General features: G+C 40.1%; 1 protein-coding gene and 27 non-coding genes across 29 annotated transcripts; all 28 read left to right on the top strand.

Moving 5' to 3' along the window:
• Positions 1-144: 144 nt before the first annotated feature.
• LOC117297100 lies at positions 145-18384 on the top strand. Of its 2 annotated transcripts, none has more exons than XM_033780234.1 (7): positions 145-230; positions 12455-12546; positions 13170-13311; positions 13945-14031; positions 14572-14757; positions 15190-15254; positions 16132-18384. In XM_033780234.1, the coding sequence occupies exons 2-7, from the start codon at positions 12495-12497 to the stop codon at positions 16491-16493; spliced, it is 894 nt and encodes a 297-aa protein (XP_033636125.1). In that variant the 5' UTR covers positions 145-230; positions 12455-12494; the 3' UTR covers positions 16494-18384. The 2 variants fall into 2 exon arrangements, with proteins under 2 accessions (XP_033636125.1, XP_033636124.1); XM_033780233.1 differs by lacking the exon at positions 145-230 and adding an exon at positions 11304-11592.
• On the top strand, positions 1277-1348 carry Trnak-uuu. Its single transcript has one exon. It is a non-coding gene; the product is annotated as a tRNA-Lys (tRNA).
• Positions 4006-4078, top strand: Trnat-agu. The gene has a single exon. It is a non-coding gene; the product is annotated as a tRNA-Thr (tRNA).
• Trnat-agu lies at positions 4660-4732 on the top strand. Its single transcript has one exon. It is a non-coding gene; the product is annotated as a tRNA-Thr (tRNA).
• Trnat-ugu lies at positions 4976-5049 on the top strand. Its single transcript has one exon. It is a non-coding gene; the product is annotated as a tRNA-Thr (tRNA).
• Trnat-ugu lies at positions 5951-6022 on the top strand. The gene has a single exon. It is a non-coding gene; the product is annotated as a tRNA-Thr (tRNA).
• On the top strand, positions 6110-6182 carry Trnak-uuu. Its single transcript has one exon. It is a non-coding gene; the product is annotated as a tRNA-Lys (tRNA).
• Positions 6358-6430, top strand: Trnat-agu. Its single transcript has one exon. It is a non-coding gene; the product is annotated as a tRNA-Thr (tRNA).
• Trnak-uuu lies at positions 6513-6585 on the top strand. The gene has a single exon. It is a non-coding gene; the product is annotated as a tRNA-Lys (tRNA).
• On the top strand, positions 6670-6742 carry Trnat-agu. Its single transcript has one exon. It is a non-coding gene; the product is annotated as a tRNA-Thr (tRNA).
• Trnak-uuu lies at positions 6825-6897 on the top strand. Its single transcript has one exon. It is a non-coding gene; the product is annotated as a tRNA-Lys (tRNA).
• Positions 6983-7055, top strand: Trnat-agu. The gene has a single exon. It is a non-coding gene; the product is annotated as a tRNA-Thr (tRNA).
• Positions 7138-7210, top strand: Trnak-uuu. The gene has a single exon. It is a non-coding gene; the product is annotated as a tRNA-Lys (tRNA).
• On the top strand, positions 7297-7369 carry Trnat-agu. The gene has a single exon. It is a non-coding gene; the product is annotated as a tRNA-Thr (tRNA).
• On the top strand, positions 7422-7494 carry Trnak-uuu. Its single transcript has one exon. It is a non-coding gene; the product is annotated as a tRNA-Lys (tRNA).
• Trnat-agu lies at positions 7579-7651 on the top strand. Its single transcript has one exon. It is a non-coding gene; the product is annotated as a tRNA-Thr (tRNA).
• Trnak-uuu lies at positions 7734-7806 on the top strand. The gene has a single exon. It is a non-coding gene; the product is annotated as a tRNA-Lys (tRNA).
• Trnat-agu lies at positions 7892-7964 on the top strand. Its single transcript has one exon. It is a non-coding gene; the product is annotated as a tRNA-Thr (tRNA).
• Trnak-uuu lies at positions 8017-8089 on the top strand. Its single transcript has one exon. It is a non-coding gene; the product is annotated as a tRNA-Lys (tRNA).
• Positions 8174-8246, top strand: Trnat-agu. Its single transcript has one exon. It is a non-coding gene; the product is annotated as a tRNA-Thr (tRNA).
• On the top strand, positions 8329-8401 carry Trnak-uuu. Its single transcript has one exon. It is a non-coding gene; the product is annotated as a tRNA-Lys (tRNA).
• On the top strand, positions 8487-8559 carry Trnat-agu. The gene has a single exon. It is a non-coding gene; the product is annotated as a tRNA-Thr (tRNA).
• Positions 8642-8714, top strand: Trnak-uuu. The gene has a single exon. It is a non-coding gene; the product is annotated as a tRNA-Lys (tRNA).
• On the top strand, positions 9127-9199 carry Trnat-ugu. The gene has a single exon. It is a non-coding gene; the product is annotated as a tRNA-Thr (tRNA).
• Trnat-ugu lies at positions 9337-9411 on the top strand. The gene has a single exon. It is a non-coding gene; the product is annotated as a tRNA-Thr (tRNA).
• Trnak-uuu lies at positions 9497-9570 on the top strand. Its single transcript has one exon. It is a non-coding gene; the product is annotated as a tRNA-Lys (tRNA).
• On the top strand, positions 9823-9895 carry Trnak-uuu. Its single transcript has one exon. It is a non-coding gene; the product is annotated as a tRNA-Lys (tRNA).
• Positions 9982-10054, top strand: Trnat-agu. The gene has a single exon. It is a non-coding gene; the product is annotated as a tRNA-Thr (tRNA).
• Positions 18385-24268: the final 5884 nt, after the last annotated feature.

Below are 24268 nucleotides of genomic sequence, written 5' to 3'. Positions count from 1 at the left end.
GTTAGGTCATTTAACTTTTTTCCACAGGAAAGATGAGGCCACTTAGCATAATGGGCGTGTTTTGCCTCGGGCCGGGCGCAGCCGAGCATGAACAAAATTGTGTACACAGTGGTGTGAACGGAGAACTAACTCACAGGGCGCATACACATACTTGCTAATCAGAAATGAGCAGGACACCAGTCACGCATTGTACGTGTATGACAGGTCATTTGGCTGGTAGTCTTCTGCTGGTAAGTAACATTGATTTTGCTTAGCTACAATTTAGTATAGGATTTGAGGCATTGCATGGTAAGGTATCAATGTTTATTTGGTTTGCGGTAACACCATGTGTGTATCTACTTGCCAGGTAGAGTTTGTTCTACTCCGCGGCAGTAGAATAAAGCAAGACAGTTCTCTAAGAACAAACTCTACCTGGCAAGTAGATACACACATGGTGTTACCGCAAACCAAATATACTATTTTAGTGTTTAAGCAGCTCTATGAAATTGGACCCTGGTCCTCGTTTTTACTACTCCAGTCTTCCAATAGCTCCTAAAATTCAAATCACAAAGGAAGTGGCTGCTTTCACTCTGCCCCGCTATATTAACTAAATAAAAAACAACCCTTTAGACAAACCCATTAGGAACACTTAAAATTTTATGATATATAATGCTATGGTCAATGGAATTGACTGAAAACAAAAAAAAGAAGAAAACAATACAATGAAAGGAAACTATCATGCTTGATGCGAAATCCTTGCAAGTAATTTAATAAATAGTTTCAAAACTTAAGTGGAAAGTTGTGAAATAAAAAAAGAATATTATATAAATAAATAAATAAATATATTCAATTTGTTTGTTGGTTGGGATGTTTGTTTGTTGAGTACTATCGTTAATTGTTTGTTTGTTTATTTTGCACCGTTATCTTTTATTTTACTTTGCACCTCTGTTTGATATGATGGGTATCCCCCATATTATGTTCTGCAGTGTCTTTAAAAAAAAAATTACGTAAAATCAGTGCATGTACAGACTAAATTGGAAACTGTCATGCTCGGTTGCGCCCGGCCGGCCGCCGGCCGTAGCTTAGAAACAAACAAATAGATTGCCGATTGCACATGACTTTCACCACATGGCGCCGTGGCTTAGTTGGTAAAGCGCCTGTCTAGTAAACAGGAGATCCTCGGTTCGAATTCGGACGCGCCTATCAATGTATTTGTTTTATTTATTATTTACTCCAGATAAACTCGTCCAACTTGTTCAATGTTGTTTTTAGGCCATGTGTAACTGTCTTGTATAGAGCTGGTTAGCTCAGTCGGTAGAGCATCAGACTTTTAATCTGAGGGTCAGGGGTTCAAGTCCCCTACCGGGCGTCATTCCTTTTCCCTCTGTTTAAGTAAACTCTTTTTTAGGAAAGGAAGCCTTTTTTGCTCATTTTTAGAACTTGATACATTTCCGACCACAGCTGTTTGATTTATTAAATTATTTATATAAAAAATACTACAGGGTGTCTGATTGTACGAAATTTCGTATAGAGATTTGTGTCATAGTAATTGATAATTAATCTACAAGTTAATGACCATAACAAGTTACACATTACAAGGCGTAGGGCTGAGAGATATTGATAGGTCAAACAAATTTGTGAAAAACAACATCCGTTAAAGGCAGTGGACACTATCGGTAATTGTTAAAGACCAGTCTTCTTACTTGGTGTATCTCAACATATGCATAACATAACGAACCTGTGAAAATTTGAGCTCAAGCGGTCATTGGTGTTGCGAGATAATAATGAAATAAAAAACACCCTTGTCACACGAAGTTGTGTGCATTTAGATGTTTGATTTCGAGACCTCAAGTTCTAAATCTGAGGTCTCGAAATCAAATCCGTGGAAAATTACTTCTTTCTCGAAAACTATGGCACTTCAGAGGGAGCCGTTTCTCGCAAGGTTTTATACAACCAACCTCTCCCCGTTACTCGTCACCAAGAAAGGTTTCATGTTAATAACTATTTTGAGTAATTACCAATAGTGTCCACTGCCTTTAAGCCTTGTAGTTTTAAAAAAAGAGGTATAAAATCATCACCCCAATGTTTATGCAACAATGGTGTACAATTTTGTTCTTCCAACATCGAGTGACCAATATTGAGCTCAAACTTTCACAGGTTGTTTGTATGCGTATTGGGATACACCAAGTGGGATAATAGTAGTCTGTGACGATACAAAATGACAAAATGACGTAAAGAGAAATACGTGGAGAAATACAATATTATAATTATTATCCATTACCCAATGCACTTGTAATTATTTTGTCTTTGTGAATGCCATCAACATATGAATGCAATAATTTGATGAAGACATATTAAACAAAATAGAAAGCCTGGCCTTTAAGATGTGTTTAACAAAGATGAATCCATTCTTTAGAAAAACACATCAATTTTAGTCCTTCAATAACGAGGCCGACTGGAATATCAAAGAAACAATCTTACCTTGGGTTATATCTATTAGATGCAGTGGATTTTCGACCGGCCATTTTTGTTTCTCGACCGAAGCACAAAATTTCCGCTGACTGCGCGGGGTATTACTTCACGTTAAAATGCACTAGCCGTGCTGTACTGTTTTTGTAGTTAATCATAACACGCTAAGTTATGATTGTATATAAATAATATAAAACGTGTATGGTTTAAGCGGCGCACTCCGTTTATCGTTCATAATAATATAATCACTAGGTTGCCGTTTTTGCCAAAACAAACAAACAATGTGACAACTACAAACACAATGCAGCTGGGTCTAAAGGGCATGTATCGAAACAGACGGGAGCTGCTATATAAATTGTTATTTCATAGTTGTTAAATATTTAACAACAGCCCCTTGAAATTTGCCCTCCTTGTGTTTGAGATAAACCTCTACTGGCTATGACGCCATGTTTTGTCGGCGTATGAGTAACAACACTGGGGGCAACCCTTAATTGATGTTAACAGGGTGCGGTTAGAAACGATTACGGACATGTAATGTTAGTTTTGGGATTAGGTATACCTCCATGGTTTGACATATCATGTGCAAAAATGTTCAGGTTGCAATATTAATTGACCCATTAGTCAAATACATGTGGCTCTAAATTCTTGCCGTAATTGAGTATTTTCGACACCCGTAGTTACATATATACTCAGTATGGAACACAATGGAATATTGGGTTTATTTGTATTTTGTTTTATTGTCTTGTACGCATTGTTAACCCTGCTGTCTTATTTCTGTGTGTAATCTTTTGTTGTTGATATATAATATATGATACCGATAGAAGATCAACAGACAAGAGAACAATAATATAATTGTTTAACAGTCACCGCCTTAACACTCAATCCAGAAATGTGGACTGAGATCCAGCATGTTTTTTTTTAGAACCCATCAGCTGGCATCGCGTTATTGATCCGGTTCCGATCCCACTTTTGAACCGGATGTAAATTGGTCATGACGTCACCGCTACAGGGCTAACTGACATACAGGGACGAAGGTGTAACATAGACTGAGCCCCTGCTATTCAGATCCAGTGATTTCATTGGATACAATGATACTACTGTGGGTAAATGCAGTGACTAAAAGCTATCGTAGCTGGATTTGTTTTGATTGGTCTGAGGTCAACTGAAGTGACCAATCAAAACACAGCTTCCTGTAAAATTTGACTGCGTATCTCTATGTGAAATGAATGTAGGTCAAAGGTGAATTTACACGCCGGCTGGAGGCCGGTCTCTGGCGTTATTCACGAGCCTCGAAGTGTGACGCCAGATGTGCAAGCCCCAAATTGTTTAATTTATAGATATATACATAATCCATTTTATGATTAACCATGGAGGAAGGAAACCAACCATGAGATCTTTGAGGAATTAATGCCCAATACATAACTAAAATAATACAACGTGAGGGCGCTGCGCGGAATAATTGACACGTGTTACACAACCACCAACAAGTCCCATCATTAGCATTATATAACCAGGCATAATTATTAGAGTTACAAGTTTGTGAAATAATCTTCATGTGGCGCCGTGGCTTAGTTGGTAAAGCGCCTGTCTAGTAAACAGGAGATCCCCGGTTCAAATCCGGGCGGTGCCTGATTCAATTTTCGTTTTTTTATTTTTTTATTTCGAAGACCATACAGTTTTAAAATGGTGGATGTATTTCTACCTCCATGTATAGACCTATAAAATATGTTGATTGTGTCCTACATGATTTGTACAGAAGTATTGTAGAATTTAAGGAAACAATATTATTGTACACAAATTCAATACTGTACACCAGTTCGATTACAACACAAAAACTCCCTAAACTTGGAAAAAAAAAATATATATATAAGAGTAAACAAAATCTCCCAAATTGTTTATGATAGATAAACATAAGCCATTAAATGTTAATGTTAAACATTTTAAAATGTCTTTGGGGCAAGAATGACCTACCTAAATTGATACCACAATAAGCATAAGCCATATTATGACTACTAACCATTGAGGTCTTTTTAGATGAATGCTCCATTTTAATTAACTTAATTGTTACCACATGAGGGCGCTCCGCGGCTCATTTGACACGTATACAACTATCTGATCTCTGTTGGTACAACTACTAGATCAGTGCCCACATTAGCATTACAATAACCAGGCGTCCATATTAGAGTACAAATTTTAGCTTTATAATCACCTGGCGCCGTGGCTTAGTTGGCAAAGCGCCTGTCTAGTAAACAGGAGATCCCCGGTTCGAATCCGAGCGGTGCCTTTTTTTTCTCACTTATTTTTTGTATATTTTTTCGGCCGCAAGAAATACAATTGTTTCGGCCAATTGGTGATTTCTCTGTCACATGCTGCGATAACATGCAATTCTTGTTAGTTCATTCTTTGATCAACAGGCTTTTTTATCAGAGGGTCATTGGTTCGAGTCCGCTATCGGGCGCTGTTGCGTTTGTCACTCAAACATTATTTCTTTCGGTTATGGCTCCATTACGTTATATATCGTAGCAGAGGCGCCCTGGCTTAGTTGGTTAAAGCGCCGGTCTTGTAAACAGGAGATCCTCGGTTCGAATCCGGGCGGTGCCTATGTTTTGGTCTTTGAAAAGTTTGAAAAAATTAGACCAGTTTTATGAATTTGGATAGGCCTATCACATTTTTATTGAATAAGCGTTTATGATGTACATGTAAATGCATATTGTGTGGCTGTGTAACATCAATTTTTGCACTACAATACAAACACAATATAAAAAGGCATTTTTGTATACAGCGTTTTCATTTAGATCAAAGGTGTACAAATGCCGTATACAAATACACACCAACAGATGTGTTTGTTGCTTCTGGCGTATACAAACTATTCATGAATATTCATGATGTTGATTTAAGGTAGCGTTTGAAAGAGTTAGGTGGAGCCTGTACAAACATCTCATTTGGGCAACTGTGTATAGTCTTTTACGACCACGCCCTACCACGGACAACATAACGGGGATCGCACTTGCATAGTCCTAACTAGGATGATAAGTCAAATATGATTTGTTTATTGGTTATTAAAAACGTATGGCTAGTCCTCTGTTCTCCTATAAGACTAGTCTTAAAGGGACTAGACACTTTTGGTTATTACTCAAAATAATGGTAAGCATAAAAACCTACTTGGTAACGAGTAATTGGGAGCTGTTGATAGTATAAAACATTGTGAGAAACGGCTCCCTCTAAAGTAACGTAGTTTTTGAGAGAAAGAAGTAAATTCTCAGTAAAATATTTGAATCGACTTCGAGACCTCACGCGTGAGGTCTCAAAGAAAGCACACAACTTCGCGTGACAAGGGTGTTTTTCAGCCATTATTAACTCGCACCTTCGACGACCAATTGAGTGCAAATGTTCACAGGTTTGTTAATTTTGTGCATAATTTTGTGAGAAGACTGGTCTTTGACAATTTTATAACCTAAGGTGTCCAGTGTTATAAACTGTGAACACCCTGTTCTGTAATCCTGTAATCCGTGGCTTAGTTGGTTAAAGCGCCTGTCTTGTAAACAGGAGATCCCCGGTTCAAATCCGGGCGGCGCCTTTTTGTTTTACAACAATACAGTTTCCGCCTTGACGCTTTCTGGTCAAAATCTTTAAACTTGGCTTTGAATGTATATTCTTCAGAGCCCGGTTAGCTCAGTCGGTAGAGCATCAGACTTTTAATCTGAGGGTCAGGGGTTCAAGTCCCCTACCGGGCGTTGTTTGTCTGGTGACAAACAAAGTAGTTTAGCTTCGATATTTTGCTATCGACAATAGCTTATTTTAAATCGCGTTTTGTATGTTATGGCGAGCATGTTTTCACTTTTCAACATTTTTTGAATGAATATCATGCTAGGAGAATTTTTACTACAATCAAATAAAACTTTGTCAAGAGGCGCCGTGGCTTAGTTGGCAAAGCGCCTGTCTAGTAAACAGGAGATCCCCGGTTCGAATCCGGGCGGTGCCTACAGTTTTAACATACACTTTGAAACAGCCATCTTTGTATACTTGTCATTTCATAATGTGTTTCTTATTGAGAGTTCGTCAGAGCCCGGTTAGCTCAGTCGGTAGAGCATCAGACTTTTAATCTGAGGGTCAGGGGTTCAAGTCCCCTACCGGGCGAGCATGTTTTCACTTTTCAACATTTTTTGAATGAATATCATGCTAGGAGCATTTTTACTACAATCAAATGAAACTTTGTCAAGAGGCACCGTGGCTTAGTTGGCAAAGCGCCTGTCTAGTAAACAGGAGATCCCCGGTTCGAATCCGGGCGGTGCCTACAGTTTTAACATACACTTTGAAACAGCCATCTTTGTATACTTGTCATTTCATAATGTGTTTCTTATTGAGAGTTCGTCAGAGCCTGGTTAGCTCAGTCGGTAGAGCATCAGACTTTTAATCTGAGGGTCAGGGGTTCAAGTCCCCTATCGGGCGAGCATGTTTTCACTTTTCAACATTTCTTGAATGAATATCATGCTAGGAGCATTTTTTACTACAATGAAATGAAACTTTGTCAAGAGGTGCCGTGGCTTAGTTGGCAAAGCGCCTGTCTAGTAAACAGGAGATCCCCGGTTCGAATCCGGGCGGTGCCTACAGTTTTAACATACACTTTGAAACAGCCATCTTTGTATACTTGTCATTTCATAATGTGTTTCTTATTGAGAGTTCGTCAGAGCCCGGTTAGCTCAGTCGGTAGAGCATCAGACTTTTAATCTGAGGGTCAGGGGTTCAAGTCCCCTATCGGGCGAGCATGTTTTCACTTTTCAACATTTTTTTGAATGAATATCATGCTAGGAACATTTGTTACTACAATCAAATGAAACTTTGTCAAGAGGCGCCGTGGCTTAGTTGGCAAAGCGCCTGTCTAGTAAACAGGAGATCCCCGGTTCGAATCCGGGCGGTGCCTACAGTTTTAACTTGTCATTTCATGATGTGTTTCTTATAGAGAGTTCGTCAGAGCCTGGTTAGCTCAGTCGGTAGAGCATCAGACTTTTAATCTGAGGGTCAGGGGTTCAAGTCCCCTATCGGGCGAGCATGTTTTCACTTTTCAACATTTTTTGAATGAATATCATGCTAGGAGCATTTTTACTACAATCAAATGAAACTTTGTCAAGAGGCGCCGTGGCTTAGTTGGCAAAGCGCCTGTCTAGTAAACAGGAGATCCCCGGTTCGAATCCGGGCGGTGCCTACAGTTTTAACATACACTTTGAAACAGCCATCTTTGTATACTTGTCATTTCATAATGTGTTTCTTATTGAGAGTTCGTCAGAGCCCGGTTAGCTCAGTCGGTAGAGCATCAGACTTTTAATCTGAGGGTCAGGGGTTCAAGTCCCCTATCGGGCGAGCATGTTTTCACTTTTCAACATTTTTTGAATGAATATCATGCTAGGAACATGTGTTACTACAATCAAATGAAACTTTGTCAAGAGGCGCCGTGGCTTAGTTGGCAAAGCGCCTGTCTAGTAAACAGGAGATCCCCGGTTCGAATCCGGGCGGTGCCTACAGTTTTAACTTGTCATTTCATGATGTGTTTCTTATAGAGAGTTCGTCAGAGCCTGGTTAGCTCAGTCGGTAGAGCATCAGACTTTTAATCTGAGGGTCAGGCGTTCAAGTCCCCTATCGGGCGAGCATGTTTTCACTTTTCAACATTTTTTGAATGAATATCATGCTAGGAGCATTTTTACTACAATCAAATGAAACTTTGTCAAGAGGCGCCGTGGCTTAGTTGGCAAAGCGCCTGTCTAGTAAACAGGAGATCCCCGGTTCGAATCCGGGCGGTGCCTACAGTTTTAACATACACTTTGAAACAGCCATCTTTGTATACTTGTCATTTCATAATGTGTTTCTTATTGAGAGTTCGTCAGAGCCCGGTTAGCTCAGTCGGTAGAGCATCAGACTTTTAATCTGAGGGTCAGGGGTTCAAGTCCCCTATCGGGCGAGCATGTTTTCACTTTTCAACATTTTTTGAATGAATATCATGCTAGGAACATTTGTTACTACAATCAAATGAAACTTTGTCAAGAGGCGCCGTGGCTTAGTTGGCAAAGCGCCTGTCTAGTAAACAGGAGATCCCCGGTTCGAATCCGGGCGGTGCCTACAGTTTTAACATACACTTTGAAACAGCCATCTTTGTATACTTGTCATTTCATAATGTGTTTCTTATTAAGAGTTCGTCAGAGCCCGGTTAGCTCAGTCGGTAGAGCATCAGACTTTTAATCTGAGGGTCAGGGGTTCAAGTCCCCTATCGGGCGACCATGTTTTCACTTTTCAACATTTTTTGAATGAATATCATGCTAGGAACACTTTTTACTACAATCAAATGAAACTTTGTCAAGAGGCGCCGTGGCTTATAGTTGTTAAGGCGCCTGTCTAGTAAACAGGAGATCCCCGGTTCGAATCCGAACGGTGCCTTTTTTCTCAATTATTATTTTCTCAATGTACATTTTTTTTCGGCCTGCAAGAAATACAATTGTTTCGGTAATGGGTGACTTCTCCGTCATACGCTGCGATAACACGCAATTCAGGTTTGTTCATTCTTTTATCAACAAGTTTTTTTCAGAGGGTCATGGATGGGTTCATGTCCCCTATCGGGCGCTGTTGCGTTTGTCACTCAATCATTATTTCTTTCGGTTATGGCTCCATTACGTTACGTGTCGTAGCAGAGGCGCCGTGGCTTAGTTGGTTAAAGCGCCTGTCTTGTAAACAGTAGATCCCCGGTCGAATCCGGGAGGTGCCTATGTTTTGGTCTTTGAAAAGTCTGAAAAATTTAGATTCAAGTCCCTACCGGGCGACCCTGTTTTCTCTTTTAAACTTTTTTTGAATGAATATCATGCTAGGAACATTTTTGCTACAATCAAATAATCTTTGTCCAGAGGCGCCGTGGCTTATATTTGTTAAAGCGCCTGTCTTGTAAACAGGAGATCCCCGGTTCGAATCCGGGCGGTGCCTTCAAATGTTGTTTTGTTTAAGCTAAATTAAATTATTTCATTACTGAGACAAAGCTATAGATTGAAATTAACACCCTGCACACTGAGCCCGGTTAGCTCAGTCGGTGGAGCATCAGACTTTTAATCTGAGGGTCGCGGGGTTCGAGTCCCCTACCGGGCGATCATTTGTTTTTACCCAAACAGTTCTCTTTGAATCTTCATCATGCTAAATTAATTTCGTTTACTTATTTCAGATGATACTTTCCCAACTGGCGCCGTGGGTAGTTGGTAAAGCGCCTGTCTAGTAAACAGGACATCCCCGGTTCAAATCCTGGCGGTGCCTTACATTTTAACTTTGTTTTATTTAACTAATTATACCAAATAATTTGTTTTATTATGAAGGCATAGCTATAGTACTATAAATTGTAAATGAGCCTGGTTAGCTCAGTCGGTAGAGCATCAGACTTTTAATCTGAGTGTCAGGGGTTCAAGTCCCCTACCGGGCGACCATGTTTTTCTCTTGTTTAACATTTTTCTATGAATACCATGCTGGGCCCATTTTTTACTACAATCAAATGAAACTTTGCCAACAGGCGCCGTGGCTTAGTTGGTAAAGCGCCTGTCTAGTAAACAGGAGATCCCCGGTTCGAATCCGGGCGGTGCCTACAGTTTTAATCTACACTTTGAACTAGCCATCTTTGTTAACTTGTCATTTCATAACGTGTTTCTTATTGAGAGTTTGTCAGAGCCCGGTTAGCTCAGTCGGTAGAGCATCAGACTTGAACCTCTGAGGGCCCTACCGGGCGTTGGTTGTTTGTTTGTTCAAGTTACTTTTAAAGAGCATTTTAAATAGAATTCGCCAATACTTCATTTAGTGTAAATGTCTACATCTCTTTTAAGTATCCGGCGCCGTGGCTTAGTTGGTAAACATTTGAAAAACATTTTTTAATTACCCCGAATATTTATACATTTGTTCATGAGACATAGCTAGAGACATAATTTTAAACTAACACCCTGCTTTACAGATATAAATTACCACGTATTTTCCGGGTTAATAGGCTTAATATTAATTTCGGTTTTACTATACACTGATGTGTGTTAGCACTGTATACTCAATACTTAATATACTACAGTTTGACTCCTACCTTTAAGTTAATCTCTTATGTTCAATAATGAATCACCATACTTAATCCCAACTTCCACAAAAGGGCGTCAACCCTTCGCATTATAACATAACTATTCTTCTCATTATAACATAACTATTCTTCTCAACACTAGAGGTGTGTATACACACCATCAACATGCGATAGAAATCGATCTACGCCACTTCAATTTTATTTTGTTTGGGAACGAGGATGTAATTCTACAACAACAACAACAGAATGTGCATGTAGACTGGTGGTCCCATGTACATGTACGGGCTTTTTAGAACCAGTGATTTCATTGGATATACATGTACAAACATTAATGATGTCATTGGATAAACGTGCAGTGACGAATGCTTTCAATAGCTGTGTTTTGATTGGTCGGAGTTGATGTAGGCGCAGCTGACAAACGTCACCCCGGACCAATCAAAACACAGATATGGAAAGCTTACTTTTGGTCGTTTGCATGCAGTGTCACACTATTGTATATTATGGTGAAGAATTAGACTGCGTATCTCAATGTGAAATGAGTGTAGGTGAAAGGTCAGATGTTCAGGCTAGAACAGATGCTGTGTCTGCCCATTGTTTTGCCACAAGGACAATCTTTGAAAACATATCACGGCAATGAATAGAAACGATTGATTATTATAATAAATCCATATATCTCGTATAAACAATGAACAGTTCAAACCATGACCCTATCACAATGCAATTGGTATATCAATGAGGGTAATCTGACAATTGGGTCACATACGCAATGCAGAAAAGTTTCTTTAAATGGCAACAATGTAGTTAGTTTTGTCCTGGAAAATCTTACGACATTCTCGATTGCTCAACCAGTTAGTAACCGACTAGAACACAAAATGTTTGAGTGACTTGTGGAGACACTTGCAGACAGCAAATGATGCGTACCGAATACCTGGATTTCTGCTGCTGAATCACGGCAGACTGGAGCCATAATCTACGATGATGTTTTTGTGGTCCGTTCTTTTGGTGGCAGCGGTGGGATTTGTGGAAATAAGTAGCGTGAATCATGATATTGTTTCCATGTGGAAAAGGTGTGGTACTAACCCCTTCTATTTAATTCTATGATCCCTATAAAATAAATCCTGTCTGAATTACGTTCACACCTCAACCCCCGTTTCTGTCCATATTCACTGTTTACCCCTTGTTTTTTTCTGTGGCCTTTCTGCCTCTCTCCCTCTCTCTATTCATGTATTTCTACTTAACTGCTCATATAGGATTTTAGGCATTGCATGGTGAGGTATCAATGTATATTTGGTTTGCGGTAACACCATGTGTGTATCTATCTTGCCGGGTAGAGTTGTTCTTAGAGAACTGTCTTGCTTTATTCTACTACCGCGGAGTAGATAATCGGAGGTTCAGGAGACTTCTCAGTTCTGAAAAGAACTGTCCTGCTTTTTAACTATTACCAGGGCGGATGGTATAGAAAATCGACTGGACTACTACTTTAGATAATAGGATCGTAATTAACTGCACTACCGGTGAGTCAGTTCTGAATTGGTCTCAACGTTTCGACTAGCTTGCTCTAGTAACACTGCTCATGTTACACTTAGATACCTATTTAAGTTGTGTCGTCTTATGGCCATTGAGAAAGACTCTTTAGTTTGCATTACCTTTCTTTTAACTAGCACACTAACATTGTGAAAAAGGTAGTCACGGCTGAGCAAATTATATGAAAAGGAAGGATTTCTGAATTACATTGCGTGCAGTAAAAGCTCCATGAAGGGGTGCGTGCATAAGACCCTTCGGAGAGCAGTCCATCAGTTTTGTCCAGTTTTCCAGAAGCACCGTAAATGAATAAAGCATTTACCTTTCTCGAATAGGCCCCCTATGGAAAACCACACTAATAAACACAGATAAACTTGTGTATTATTTGTATTTTGTTCACATTTTAAGGTACGGAGGTGACGAAGCAGTGGCCCATTCAGCTTCAGTGATGGTGTATTGCTCATGCAATGTGACTTTACCATGCAACATTACTATGGCAGGTAAATACAGTTAAGATTGATCTGAACTGCAAACCTTATGCTAAGCAAAGTGTGATGACACAATACAAATCACTGAGAGGTAGGTAATCATACCTGCTTTGTGAAATCGACCACAGGGGCCAATTGCATGCTGCTTCAGCACTCAAATCTGCTAAGCGCTACACAAGTCTGCTCAGCAGAAAGGAGTGACCAACCAAAACACCATTATTGGCAGATATTTTTTTAACTGGTCCACTGCTTGCTTAGCAGACATTTGTTTTGCTGTATTTTGTGCTTAAGCAGCTCTATGAAACCGGACCCACAGCCCAATTTCACATAGCCTTTTAGCACAAACCTTGATAAGCACAGAAAAATTGCTTAGCAGAACTAGGTTACCATTTACATACCACCATTCCATGAAATTTACATTGTGGCGACCGGTGCCCCGCAAATGCTTTCGCTAAGCTAGTATATTTTCTAAGCAGTATTCTTAACTTTAAAAACTATTCTTAAGACGGTCAGTTTTTGCACTAATTGATCTCATCCTTCTTCGAAGCTTCCGGCATACTCATTCTTTCTTGCTCAACTCATAATTGATGTAGATTTTCTTAAGTTTTAAAATACTTTTTTTAATATGAATATAGCCCAGTTCTATCTGAGCGAAGACCCGTATTGCTACCAGATCTGTGACGGTGACGTACAGTGCGCATACTGCAGTCACATGACTCATTGCTCGTGTTCTGAAGACGACATCGAGACATACTGGTTGTGTCGAACGGGAAATAGGTGAGTTTATACAAGGAGCGGTATTTTGCTGTAAACACAATAAATGTCACTGTTGGTCTACTGGACCAGTAGTTGAGACCGGTGGTTTCGAAAAGGGTATAAAACATAGGAGTATAGACCTTTATGCACTCTGTCACCCTCTTGGTCACGTTCCCTGTTTCCATAACAGTAATGCATAACAGTAATGCATGCTAACATACATTGCGCAAACATGGCACCAGACTATTATTTAGTCCAGCCTCAGTTTGGTTACAATGAGTTGGAATGGAGTAAAATCAAGATGGCAACACAATGATAAAGGTCTATATAGGAGCGTTCCTTTCCATAAAGGTTTATAACAACTCGTGTCATTGTGTATAATGGGGTTCTGACATCGATAAACCAGTGGTATGTCTACTGCGGATCTGATTGGTCTTAGTGGACCACGTGCCAATCTTACGTACCCGATTTGAATGTAGTTCACTTGGCAAGGAGGGTGGGTGGGGGGGGGGGGGGGGCTGATGACGCAGTTCGACTCGACTACATCATGTATGAGTGTTTGTGACCATAATCAGGATATTGAACATTATTTCTTCTCTCCGTATAGGAGTATAAGATGAAGCCTTTTTTGACTTGTAACTCTTCCATTCACAGGGCCCAACTCTCGCAGTGCACTGGAAATGCTTGCACGTCATTTGCCGCCATGCCATATTGCTTCTGTGATATAATGATTGTGGAAAGGTGGGTTATTATGTATGGTGTCTTCATACGACCCCCCCCCCCCCCGGCCCCTCTCTCAAGTTCACGCAAAGTGTGTTCTGTTCATGCTAGACTGGTCCCATGTCTTTATCCCTGCACCGGTATTATAGGGGCCAAATGGTTTCATTGCAGTGACGTAAGCTTTCCATGTGTTTTGATTGGTCCGAGGTGATGTTTGTCAGTTGCACTGTAATTCGGTCGTCTGCATGCGGTGCGAATAATGTTATGTACATGCAAGCATGTCTTGTTGTTTTATATGTTTGTGCATGTACGTGGGATTTGACTGCGATTCTCCATCTGAAATTATTGTGAGGTCAAAGGTACATTTGTACGGATCCGGACGTACGCTCAGGGCGTAATTCAGGAGCCGCGAAGTGTGACGTCAGATATTCAGGCTATATTCATGCAAGCTCTAAAGCGGTCTATACAGCTCAACTGACATTACTTTGTCAAACAAAATTACTCACACTTACAGTTACACGTGTTCTGTTTAAACCAATTTTATCATCAACGTCACTTCAGGTCTGGTACCACTCTCACTACCCATGCAGTCAACCCCACGACGCAAGACCGTGATGAGGGCACAGTCTTCAACCATGGATTGCTGACAGGCCTAGCCGTTGGGGGCGGCATTCTACTCTTCTTGGTCTTGGTCGTTATAGCAATAGCCGTCTGCCTCGTCAACAGAAAGCAACCAACAAGCAGAGGGTAAGATTGGAATAAATTATTATTTTAAGAACTGTTTTCTCGCACCCTTTTTAAAGGTGCCGTGGCCGAATATTGGCGGCTACGACTACGGCTTCGGCTTGATCACCGCGTCATCACGCGCTAAAGTATAGGACGTCCTTAGCGACATCCTCAGTAACAGTTGTAGCCATGAACCGTTGCCATAAGCCGTTGTAGCCGCCATTTTGGACACGGCCTACGGAGATAATGGGACTGGGAGCCAGTCTACTAGTTTCCTCAGATAATTTTGACCTGCTTCTGTAGCAAGTACTAAAAAAATACCTTGAATACATTTTTTCGCGTATGGTTGTATTTATTTTTTTGAATAGAACCTTTTTGAATAGTGACCTTTTGAATAGAAACTGATTAATTCATTTTCATACTTTCGTTCAAATTTTAATTGTTTTTCTTCAGGCCTTCGATCAGACGTAGTACCAATTCTTCGATGGCACCAATCGCACCATCAGACGGAATGAAGGGTAACTATTATTAAGACATAATTTCAAAAAATTAGGTAAGCCTCGGCAAGGATTCAAATGTTTCAGCAAGAGAGCTTCAATTGATTGCTTGGTCAGACAATAGCTCCCAGTAGAAAAACGAATAATGTTCAAATTGGCCTTAAACATGTTTAAGTGTATGTCTGGTACTTATCCCACATACATTTCCAACTCATTAGAAACCAGGGCTATAAAGAGCAACTTACGTTCACAGGGCAACTTGTATATTCCTCGAACCACCAGAAAATCAGGAGACAGAGCATTTTCAGTTGCAGGCCCTAGGATGTGGAATTCCCTTCCAAATTCAACCAAAAGTTCTAGCTCTGTTACCATGCTAAAAAGGTCTCTGAAAACATTCTTTTTCAATCAGTAAATCTCGCTTTGCTTGGCCTGCAGTTCTAGTCAAAGAGAGACAGGCTTTGCGCGGGACTTTCTTGGCTAAATGCTGCTAGCTTTGCCTAGTCGTGGTTTTCCTCTTGGTTTTTGTTTGCATTCCTTTTTTTTTTTTTTTTTTCTGTCATTCTCTGAGCGCTTTGTAACCTTAGGAAAAGGCGCTATATAAATGGTATTATTATTATTATTATTATTATTAATAGGAGTCATCCAATACATCTAAGGCACTGGACACCTTCAGGGTAAAACCAGTATTCTCAGCTCACTTGGTGTGTCACAACATGCATAAAATAACACATCTGTGAACAGTTTGACTCATTTGGTCATCGAAGTTGGAAGCGAATAATGAGAGAAAAACACCCTTGTACAAAGTGCTTTCAAATGCATAAAATACGTTTTTATGCTCACAATTATTTTGAGTAACTACCATTACCAATGCCTTTAATATTTAAAACCCTGTTTACAGGCGTCAACAATCCAACCTACGACAACGACAGTCGTTTCGCGTCAAGGGGCGCCTCCGGACGCAAACCCTCAACAACATCCTATTCGTACCCCTACGCCCCTCGCCTCGCGGCTAGCCGCCAACTCAGTACCTCGCAAAGAGGTACCAACCCCACACCCAGTGCCCGAGATGAGTCCTCATACTACCAGGAGCTCACCCATAACAGAGGAGGTGATCGGCCTCCTACGTATGAAGATTCTGAGAGTTTGAGGGCGAGTATTGAGGCTGGTAGAGTGGTTCGACAACAGCCGGTTTACATGGAGCTCATGAGGCCGAGTGATCGTAGCGGACCACGACCGCCGGTTGACACTTACATGTATTAGGGTAAATTTTATTTATTCATTTTATTTACTTATTTATTTATTTATTTTAAAACCTTAGAGATACACAAGGGTTACAAGTTGGACATTGGCTGTCAAGGTTATACAAAAGTATACAAACTGTCATCTACTCCGCGGTAGGGAAGCTAATAACGAGAAGTCCCCTCGATCCACTAAAGCTGAAGTAGTAGTCCCGACAAAACTTCTACCTTTCTTTTCAGAACTGAGAAGTCTCCCAAATTACTAAAATCTACTCCCTATAGTAAAGAACATAATCTACATGGCAAGTACACACACACCGGTGTTACCGCAAACCAAATATATATTGATACCTCACCATGCAATGCCCAAAATCCACAATACAACATTATTTTGTTGCCCACTTTATGTTTCAAAATGTAAAAGAGTCAGTTGGTCATAATCAAATTATTTGAGCTTTCGTATAGGTACAGGTTGCAAAGGTTTTATAACCCCAGACAAACAAAGAGCAAGAAGGAAAACGTTTGAAGTCCATATAAATTTCATTTCTGAAAATAAACAACTTACGGATAAAGACGGGTTTGGTCCATGGCAGACGCTGACCTGTGTTGCACTTTGATTTTCGGAACATCCTTGACCTGCCGTGGCGGGAGCGACGACGTCCGCCGTTTAAATTGCGATTTCTTCGGCCTGGGAGCTCGATGAATATGCGGTGTGGAGTAAGTCCCCACTTTCCCGGCGTCGTCATGGTTTGACGTTTCACCGAAGACGGCGAAGTCAGTTTCAAAATTAACCATCACAAAGATCGACTCAACTCTCAAAAAATTGCAGCGACTAGTCGCTTTAAAAGTCACAGGAGTCAGTATAGCGTCCTCCAATCAAAACAACAAAATTTCCTATGTTATTAACAACATCTCTGACTCTGAAAAGCTGGACCTTAAATCGAGTTGAGGATTGTCTAAAATGAGCCCAGAGACGAGCAGAGTGTACTGTTCGAAGCGTCGAGACAACCCGGCTCTTTTCAGAGCCAACACATCCTCAAGAGTATTATTACATGGTAGCACCGGCCCTCAAGTTTGAAGATTGTTCAAAATGAGTCTGAAGACGAGCAGAGTATGCTGTTCGAAACGTCAAGACCAAACCGTCTCTTTTCAGAGCCAACACATCCTCAAGAGTATGATTACATGGTTGCAGCCCGGCCCTCAAGTTTGAAGATTGTCCAAAATGAGTCTGAAGACGAGCAGAGTATACCTTTTGATACGTCGAGACCAAACCGGCTCACTTTCCAGAGCCACCACTCCCTCAAAAACTAACCACTACATGTACATGGTTGTACTGCAAGTTTGGAGACATTCCCTCAAAAGAGAAATATTACATGGTTGCACCCGCAAGTTTACTATTATTTGTAGTTTATTCTCAGCCCGATAAACGAGTTTTGTATCCACAGAATGACGAATATGTCTGGTTGACCAACAGAATGAGATAATCGGAAAGGAACAATCATTCTTATGCGATTTGAGGCAGAGCCAACAGATCACAGAACGGAAAAACACGGAGGAAAATGCCAGCATTTTTTGAATACGAATAAAACCAGTGTAGATTCAATTTCCGTTCGGAGCGTGCTTTTGCCACTGTGCGGCACGGGCTTCTTTAGTCGGCAGTGCATTGCCTCTGGGAATAATTTCCCGTTTCTTTCTCGTGGTGGACAGAAGAAGAATGAGTTGGGAGGAATGCACTATGGTTTGTTATCTGCTGACGTCATCAATAATATTGTAGTGAATTTTGAATAGTTATATTTCCTTAAGTAAGATTTATACTGCCATATATTACTTGCTCTTGAATCACAAAAGGTAATGATTCTATATTTATATAGGATTTGAGGCATTGCATGGTGAGGTATCAATGTATATTTGGTTTGCGGTAACACCATGTGTGTATCTACTTGCCAGGTAGAGTTGTTCTTAGGGAACTGTCTTGCTTTATTCTACTGCCGTGGAGTAGATAATCGGAGGTTCGGAAGACTTCTCAGTTCTGAAAAGAACTGTCCTGTTTTTTAACTATTACCAGGGCGGATGGTATAGAAATTAGACTGGACTACTACTTTAGCTTATAGGATCGTAATTAACTGTACTGCCGCGGAGTCAGTTCTGAAATTGGTCTCAACGTTTCGACTAGCTTGCTCTAGTCATCGTATATTTCATGTTCAACTTAACACTGTAAGCTTACACACATAGAGATAACTACAGCGGCAACAAATGATCTTTGCTAAAATTCATTTTAAGAATGTTTTCAATCAATAAGGCACTTATTATAAAATACTAAAAGAATATAAAGTATGGGGAATAAAATTGCATTCCATCTCGTTAGGCTAGCAATGTGGGCATTTCAAATTTCGTATAAATATTACAATGTATGACAGGGCTCGAGTGACAGACCACTTGGTCTGTAGCTCAAAAGGTTTAATTTACCCGGACCCAGAACACAGTATAGGCCCAAATCTGCTACTGTATTTTGTTGTCAGAAGTTCAATACTGAGTTGGATCTAATTGCTGAATGATTTATTTGGACATCTTTCAATTCTTTAAAACTCGCAACAGCTGCTCACACTAAGTTCATCCTGACGTTGTGACCTCTGACCTGAGAGTCACTGAGAGGATAAATTACACATCGTCGAAGAAAAAAGGTCACACAAACACCATAATACTTAAATGTAGAAAAGTTGAAAGCGAAAAACGCGGCTGATACTGCGACTACGAAGTTGAGACAAAAAATCATAAAACTCTTATAAATAATTACACCTCGTCAAAGGAAAAAGGTTAGATACACGCCGGATACATTTTAAAAGTCGAAAATGAAAAAATAAAACGCGGCTGGTATTGCAACTACGATGTTAAGACTATAATGCATAAAACTCATATGAAATGCTTTGTTTGAAGACTGTTACTGTTAATTTATATTTATATAGTAGTCTTATTTCAGTCGTTTGACAACGTTGTGATGGTTCTTATAAATTAAATTTAGCTATACAAAAATGACTCTAGGTATATGGTATATTTTGTAACTTATGATATTTATATAGATAAGATGGGTATTTATTTAAAGATTATTACAATTTATGTACATGGGGGTATGAACCTTCTTAAGAAAACAACACTTGATTTATTTTATCGCTGTATCTAAAAGATAATTATTAGATTTTACCAGGATACTAAAACTAATAATAAACTGTACGTTATTTTAAATCCAAAGAGTTGACAATAAAATAAAGCCAAATCAATTAGTTTGAACACAATGTTGTGCATAGTGTGTTGCCAATATGGGTGAGCGGTCTGGTTCCTGACCTTATCACCCCGTGTCAAATACGATAGGACGTCTGGGGATTGGTTTGAATCGTCTATACGGCTGTTTCAGTTAAATATTCAAATAAACATCAAACAGCAAAAGAAAATGGTTCACACGACGATAGCCAGAACCATGTCAGGTCATTTGTAAGTATGAGGCAGGCCTGGTTGTACACGCAAGAAACGGGGCAGTAGCCACTGTTGCCCCTTGTTTAAGCCTTGGTGCCCCTTCAAACGTATATCCCATAGACATACCATTTACCAATGATAATTAATGCCTCTTGCAAACTAAACATGGCCTTGCCCTCTTTAAGATGAAATAACGGGTCTGATATGGGCCACACGGAGCAGGTGAACATTTATCGGGAATAGGCCTAAACTAAATAACAATTTTGCTTTTTTTGTTTGTGGCACCCATTTTAAATTTTAAACTTGCTCACGCGTGCCCACAAAAAATGTAACTGCAATTGAATTCATGGAACCATTATGTTCATCATTATTGCTAAATTGCTAATAATATTCTTCAACTGAAGTTTCAGTGGTCCAAGAAAGCAGAAGTTATGTTCAGACGTGATGCTCAACACCCACAGTGAATAACGAGATATAAGCAAAGTAGCATAATTATACAGTGAAGAAACCCCTCTTCCGACAAATCAATTCAAAAGAAGCGTTTTAAACCTCAGTCTGTACTTATCTACAAAATGGTGGACATAGCAATGCATACCACAACGGCTAAAACCACGCTGTGTTTGCATTGTAATGTAAGACTTTAAGAACAACGGCTATCTGTTGCATTACACGAGTCGCTATCGCAAAACACGTCGAATATAAACAATGATGGTGAATTACTGCATGTTAGAAAACAATGTTTCAAAAACAGATGAACAATGTGACTTACTTGCTCGCAGCTCGGAGTTTCTTCCATTTTGATTCAGTGCTCGAACTTGCCAACTTGTCCATTCTTACAAAGTTCTCCTTCAGAAGATGAATGATGTATACAGGTAATCTATTGTTTAGCATCAATGTCACGAACTAGTGTTCTAAAGACTGACACCCAGTGTGTATACTCCCGTCCCAACTGTTGTTTGGTCATCGTAATTGACACACTGTGATTTGTTATCTTGTGTGTTTTTGACAATATCTAACACAAACGCGCGACATGTTGTGGGAGTTCGGGTCGTTTTTGAAACAAGCGGTTAAGCGTGGTTGCTATAGCAACGGATTAGGTAAGATTTAAATTGGAATTGTTGTTTGCTGAGGTAATTATATCGGGATGGGGGGTGGGGGGGCGGTCTGCAAACCATATGCCGCGAACGGAACGGTTAGGCTTGGTATGAAATATGGGCCTAAAAATTGTCGAAAAATAAAAGTGTTGTGACTTAAAAAACAGTACAATTTTCAGATGCCTAATAAAAGGCTTCAGGCCTGAAGTAACATTGAGTGAGAAACTACCTGTTTCTCAAAAACTACGTTTCTTCAGAGGGAGCCGTTTCTCACAATTTTTAATACTATCAACAGCTCCCCATTGCTCGTTTCAAAGTTAGTTTTTATGCAAACAACTATTTTGAGGAATTACCAATAGTGTCCAGTGCCTTTAATGTTGTATTGACTCGTTATTTATCACAACATGGTGATTATTGACACTGGCTTAATACTAGTGGGTATTTGTAAGTGCTATACTATACGGCCTTAGAGAGGTGGTCCACTATTACCAGCTAAGGTGCAATAAAACTTCAGCTGCATAGCAACCAGTGATAACTGGCTTGACCTTTGACATTACGCTAATCCAATCCGAAGCGTAGTTGTTGTCGTTAACGGGTATCGAATGGGAGATTGGTTTAAACAGGGGGTAAGATTTTACCTCGATTGGGGTAGCTTTATGACAACCAACCATACACAAAAACAAAACCACAACAGTATTTGGAATGCAACGGCGGTGTCGCATGCAATAATGTCCTCTATGCAATCCGGAGGACATTATTGCATATGCAATAATGTCCGCCGGACGGTTTTGCATATGCATATGCATTTGTGAGCGCCCGGACGCTGCTGCATAACATTTGCATATGCAGTTGTGTCCGCCCCGTGCAAGAACCGTCCTTGCATGTCGTGAATGACATTGGAAATGTGCGGTCGTTGGGTTTTCGCTGCAATCATACGTGAATATTCATGCTGCATGTACGTAGGTTCAGTGCATGTCCGCTCGCTATACGCGCGCACATTCATATTCATGTACATGGCCACCGGAAGGTTTTTGCATAGCCCCGGACACGATTGCATATGCAAAAGTGTCCGGAGTGGACAGTATTGCATGGCGGACACAATTGCATCTGACACTGCGGCACAACGAGAGTGCGGCTCAAACTTTCGAGTCCATGCTCCTTCAGCAGGTCAAACAATGCAGGATTTAAACAGTGGCATTATTGCCACACCTGTAAGGTACTATGGAAATGCTCACTAAATGTTAAAGAGTGAAAAACACCACTTTTTATAATTCGAGTTGTCCCTCATGTGGCTCTTTAAAAAGAGTGGTGGTTATTTCACTCTTTTAGAGGGGTTTCACTCCAGGACAGAGTGAAAAATCACTCAAAAAGATGCAAACTTCAATCTAAAAGAGTGGAAGACCACTCGAAAAACAGTTGTCCATTATAAGGCTCTTCAAAAAGTGCCTTTTCACTCTAGAGAGCGGATCTAAAAGTAAGCCTATGATTATGAACCACATTAATGTCAGGTTACAATAATTATTACTTCAAACCGCCTCAACATTATTGATGCATGCAGTGTTTCGAAGGATCTCCCAATAATTGTTCATGATTTCTCCATCTGGCGAGTGAGATACTTAGAAATATGCGCTGATTGGGAGAGTTTGTTCATAATGGGGTCTATATAGTGGGGTTCAACTGGGGTTTTCTACCATCGAAAGATGCATTTAATATAATATACCGGGATATAGGGCACACATTTATACAATGTATCTCAAAGAGGTATCTTTGACCATTAATTCACTAGTGATTCATTTCTACCTCTGTGCGTTAATTGCCGCCCAGCAATTAAATATAAATTTTTTCAAAAGTACAAAATCAAACGCTTGTTGCAAATGGACATACTGGAGAAGAAAAAACTATTTTAGGAGATCATTTTAGCTTTTGATATGCTTCATTCATGTGCTCTCAGAACTCTTTACGCAGTGACGTCATCTATAACGTCACCAAAATACAGATACATTTTGTTTTCATCCAGCACTAACTCATCATTACTAGATTATTTTATACTCACGTGCGAAATTTCCGCATCTTCGCATTCAGCGTCGCCGAGGCAAACATCTCGTGGATGTCGGCCGTGAACAGTCGCTTTCGTCCTGCCAAAAATCAGCTTAAAATTCCCAATCGAACAACTTTCACCGTAAAAGAAAATTGTCACAACTTTTGGTGCATCACCGCTTCTTACACTTGTCTTTCTCACGGTTGTGTTCTCCACAACAAGAAACAAAACTGACCATACTCTACTTGTTTCCAACGCTTTATCCCTCTGAAAGTTTACTTAGCTCGTCACTTCGCAAACGGCAGCAACTGACGGTTAAATACACTACTTATAATCTTCACGAAACTCCTATGAATGCGGGTAGTGTTTACCTTAGTCTTTCAGAAGTTATAATCCCCCGAGCAGAGGAAACCAATGAAAGTGTAAACATTTTAACCCTAAAAGGGTTTTCCAAAATCAAGTGGGAATTACTCTGAATAGGAATCGATTGACGTGTATGCAAATGAAGTGTTGTTTTTTTGTGTCAAGGATACTTGTGTCTTTTTGCTGTGTGCATAATATATTTATTTATTGTGTGTACTGAACACTGGTTTGTAATTGGAGTGTCTCTTCTTATATATAGGCCCTTTTCGAAACCACGTCTTCTGCTCCGGATTCGGCCCCGCGGTTGATTCGACAAGTTTGCATGTGCTCTGCGTACGCGATCATCAGTGCTTCAGACGAGAGATATACGGAGCCTGAAATGAAGCCGAGTCGAAAGCCATAACCGTGGATTCGAAAAGGGTGCCAAAACTTGATAAGTTGTGGACAAACTCACCGCGGTTCTTTTAGTTTCCACGTGATACCGAGATTAAACGAGATCAAATTTTCCACTTATATTCAACTTTCGTGTGGCTTTTATTACATCCTTTTTGGTAATTTTGCCAAGAAGACATCGGCGTTGCAATGATACCAACCAAAACATAACCCCACATTATTGCGACTGGGATTCGAATTTTGACGTCACAATTCGCAACGAACTTTTTGCGTCATAGTTGACTTGTACTAAACTCAAGCCGGCCTGCTTGGCATTCGCTACGAAAACAAAATTCGTATAGCAATTGCATTCGCAGGAAGTTATGAAGTGTGCTTCATGATTCATTGTTCAGATTATTGATTAAGGAATCACAAAATGCCTACACCCAGCTGCAGCCCGAG

Source organism: Asterias rubens, chromosome 11 (assembly GCF_902459465.1).
Source record: "Asterias rubens chromosome 11, eAstRub1.3, whole genome shotgun sequence".
In the NCBI taxonomy this organism is placed as follows: domain Eukaryota; kingdom Metazoa; phylum Echinodermata; class Asteroidea; order Forcipulatida; family Asteriidae; genus Asterias; species Asterias rubens.
This window is presented reverse-complemented; position numbering and strand designations above follow the sequence as displayed.

Excerpts from the sequence above, each read along its gene's own strand:
- LOC117297100 (XM_033780233.1), top strand. The coding sequence starts at position 11,501 with ATGATGTTTTTGTGGTCCGTTCTTTTGGTGGCAGCGGTGGGATTTGTG. Across the intron at positions 12,547-13,169 it reads ATGCAACATTACTATGGCAG|CCCAGTTCTATCTGAGCGAA; the intron begins GTAAATACAGTT and ends ATATGAATATAG. Across the intron at positions 13,312-13,944 it reads TTGTGTCGAACGGGAAATAG|GGCCCAACTCTCGCAGTGCA; the intron begins GTGAGTTTATAC and ends TTCCATTCACAG.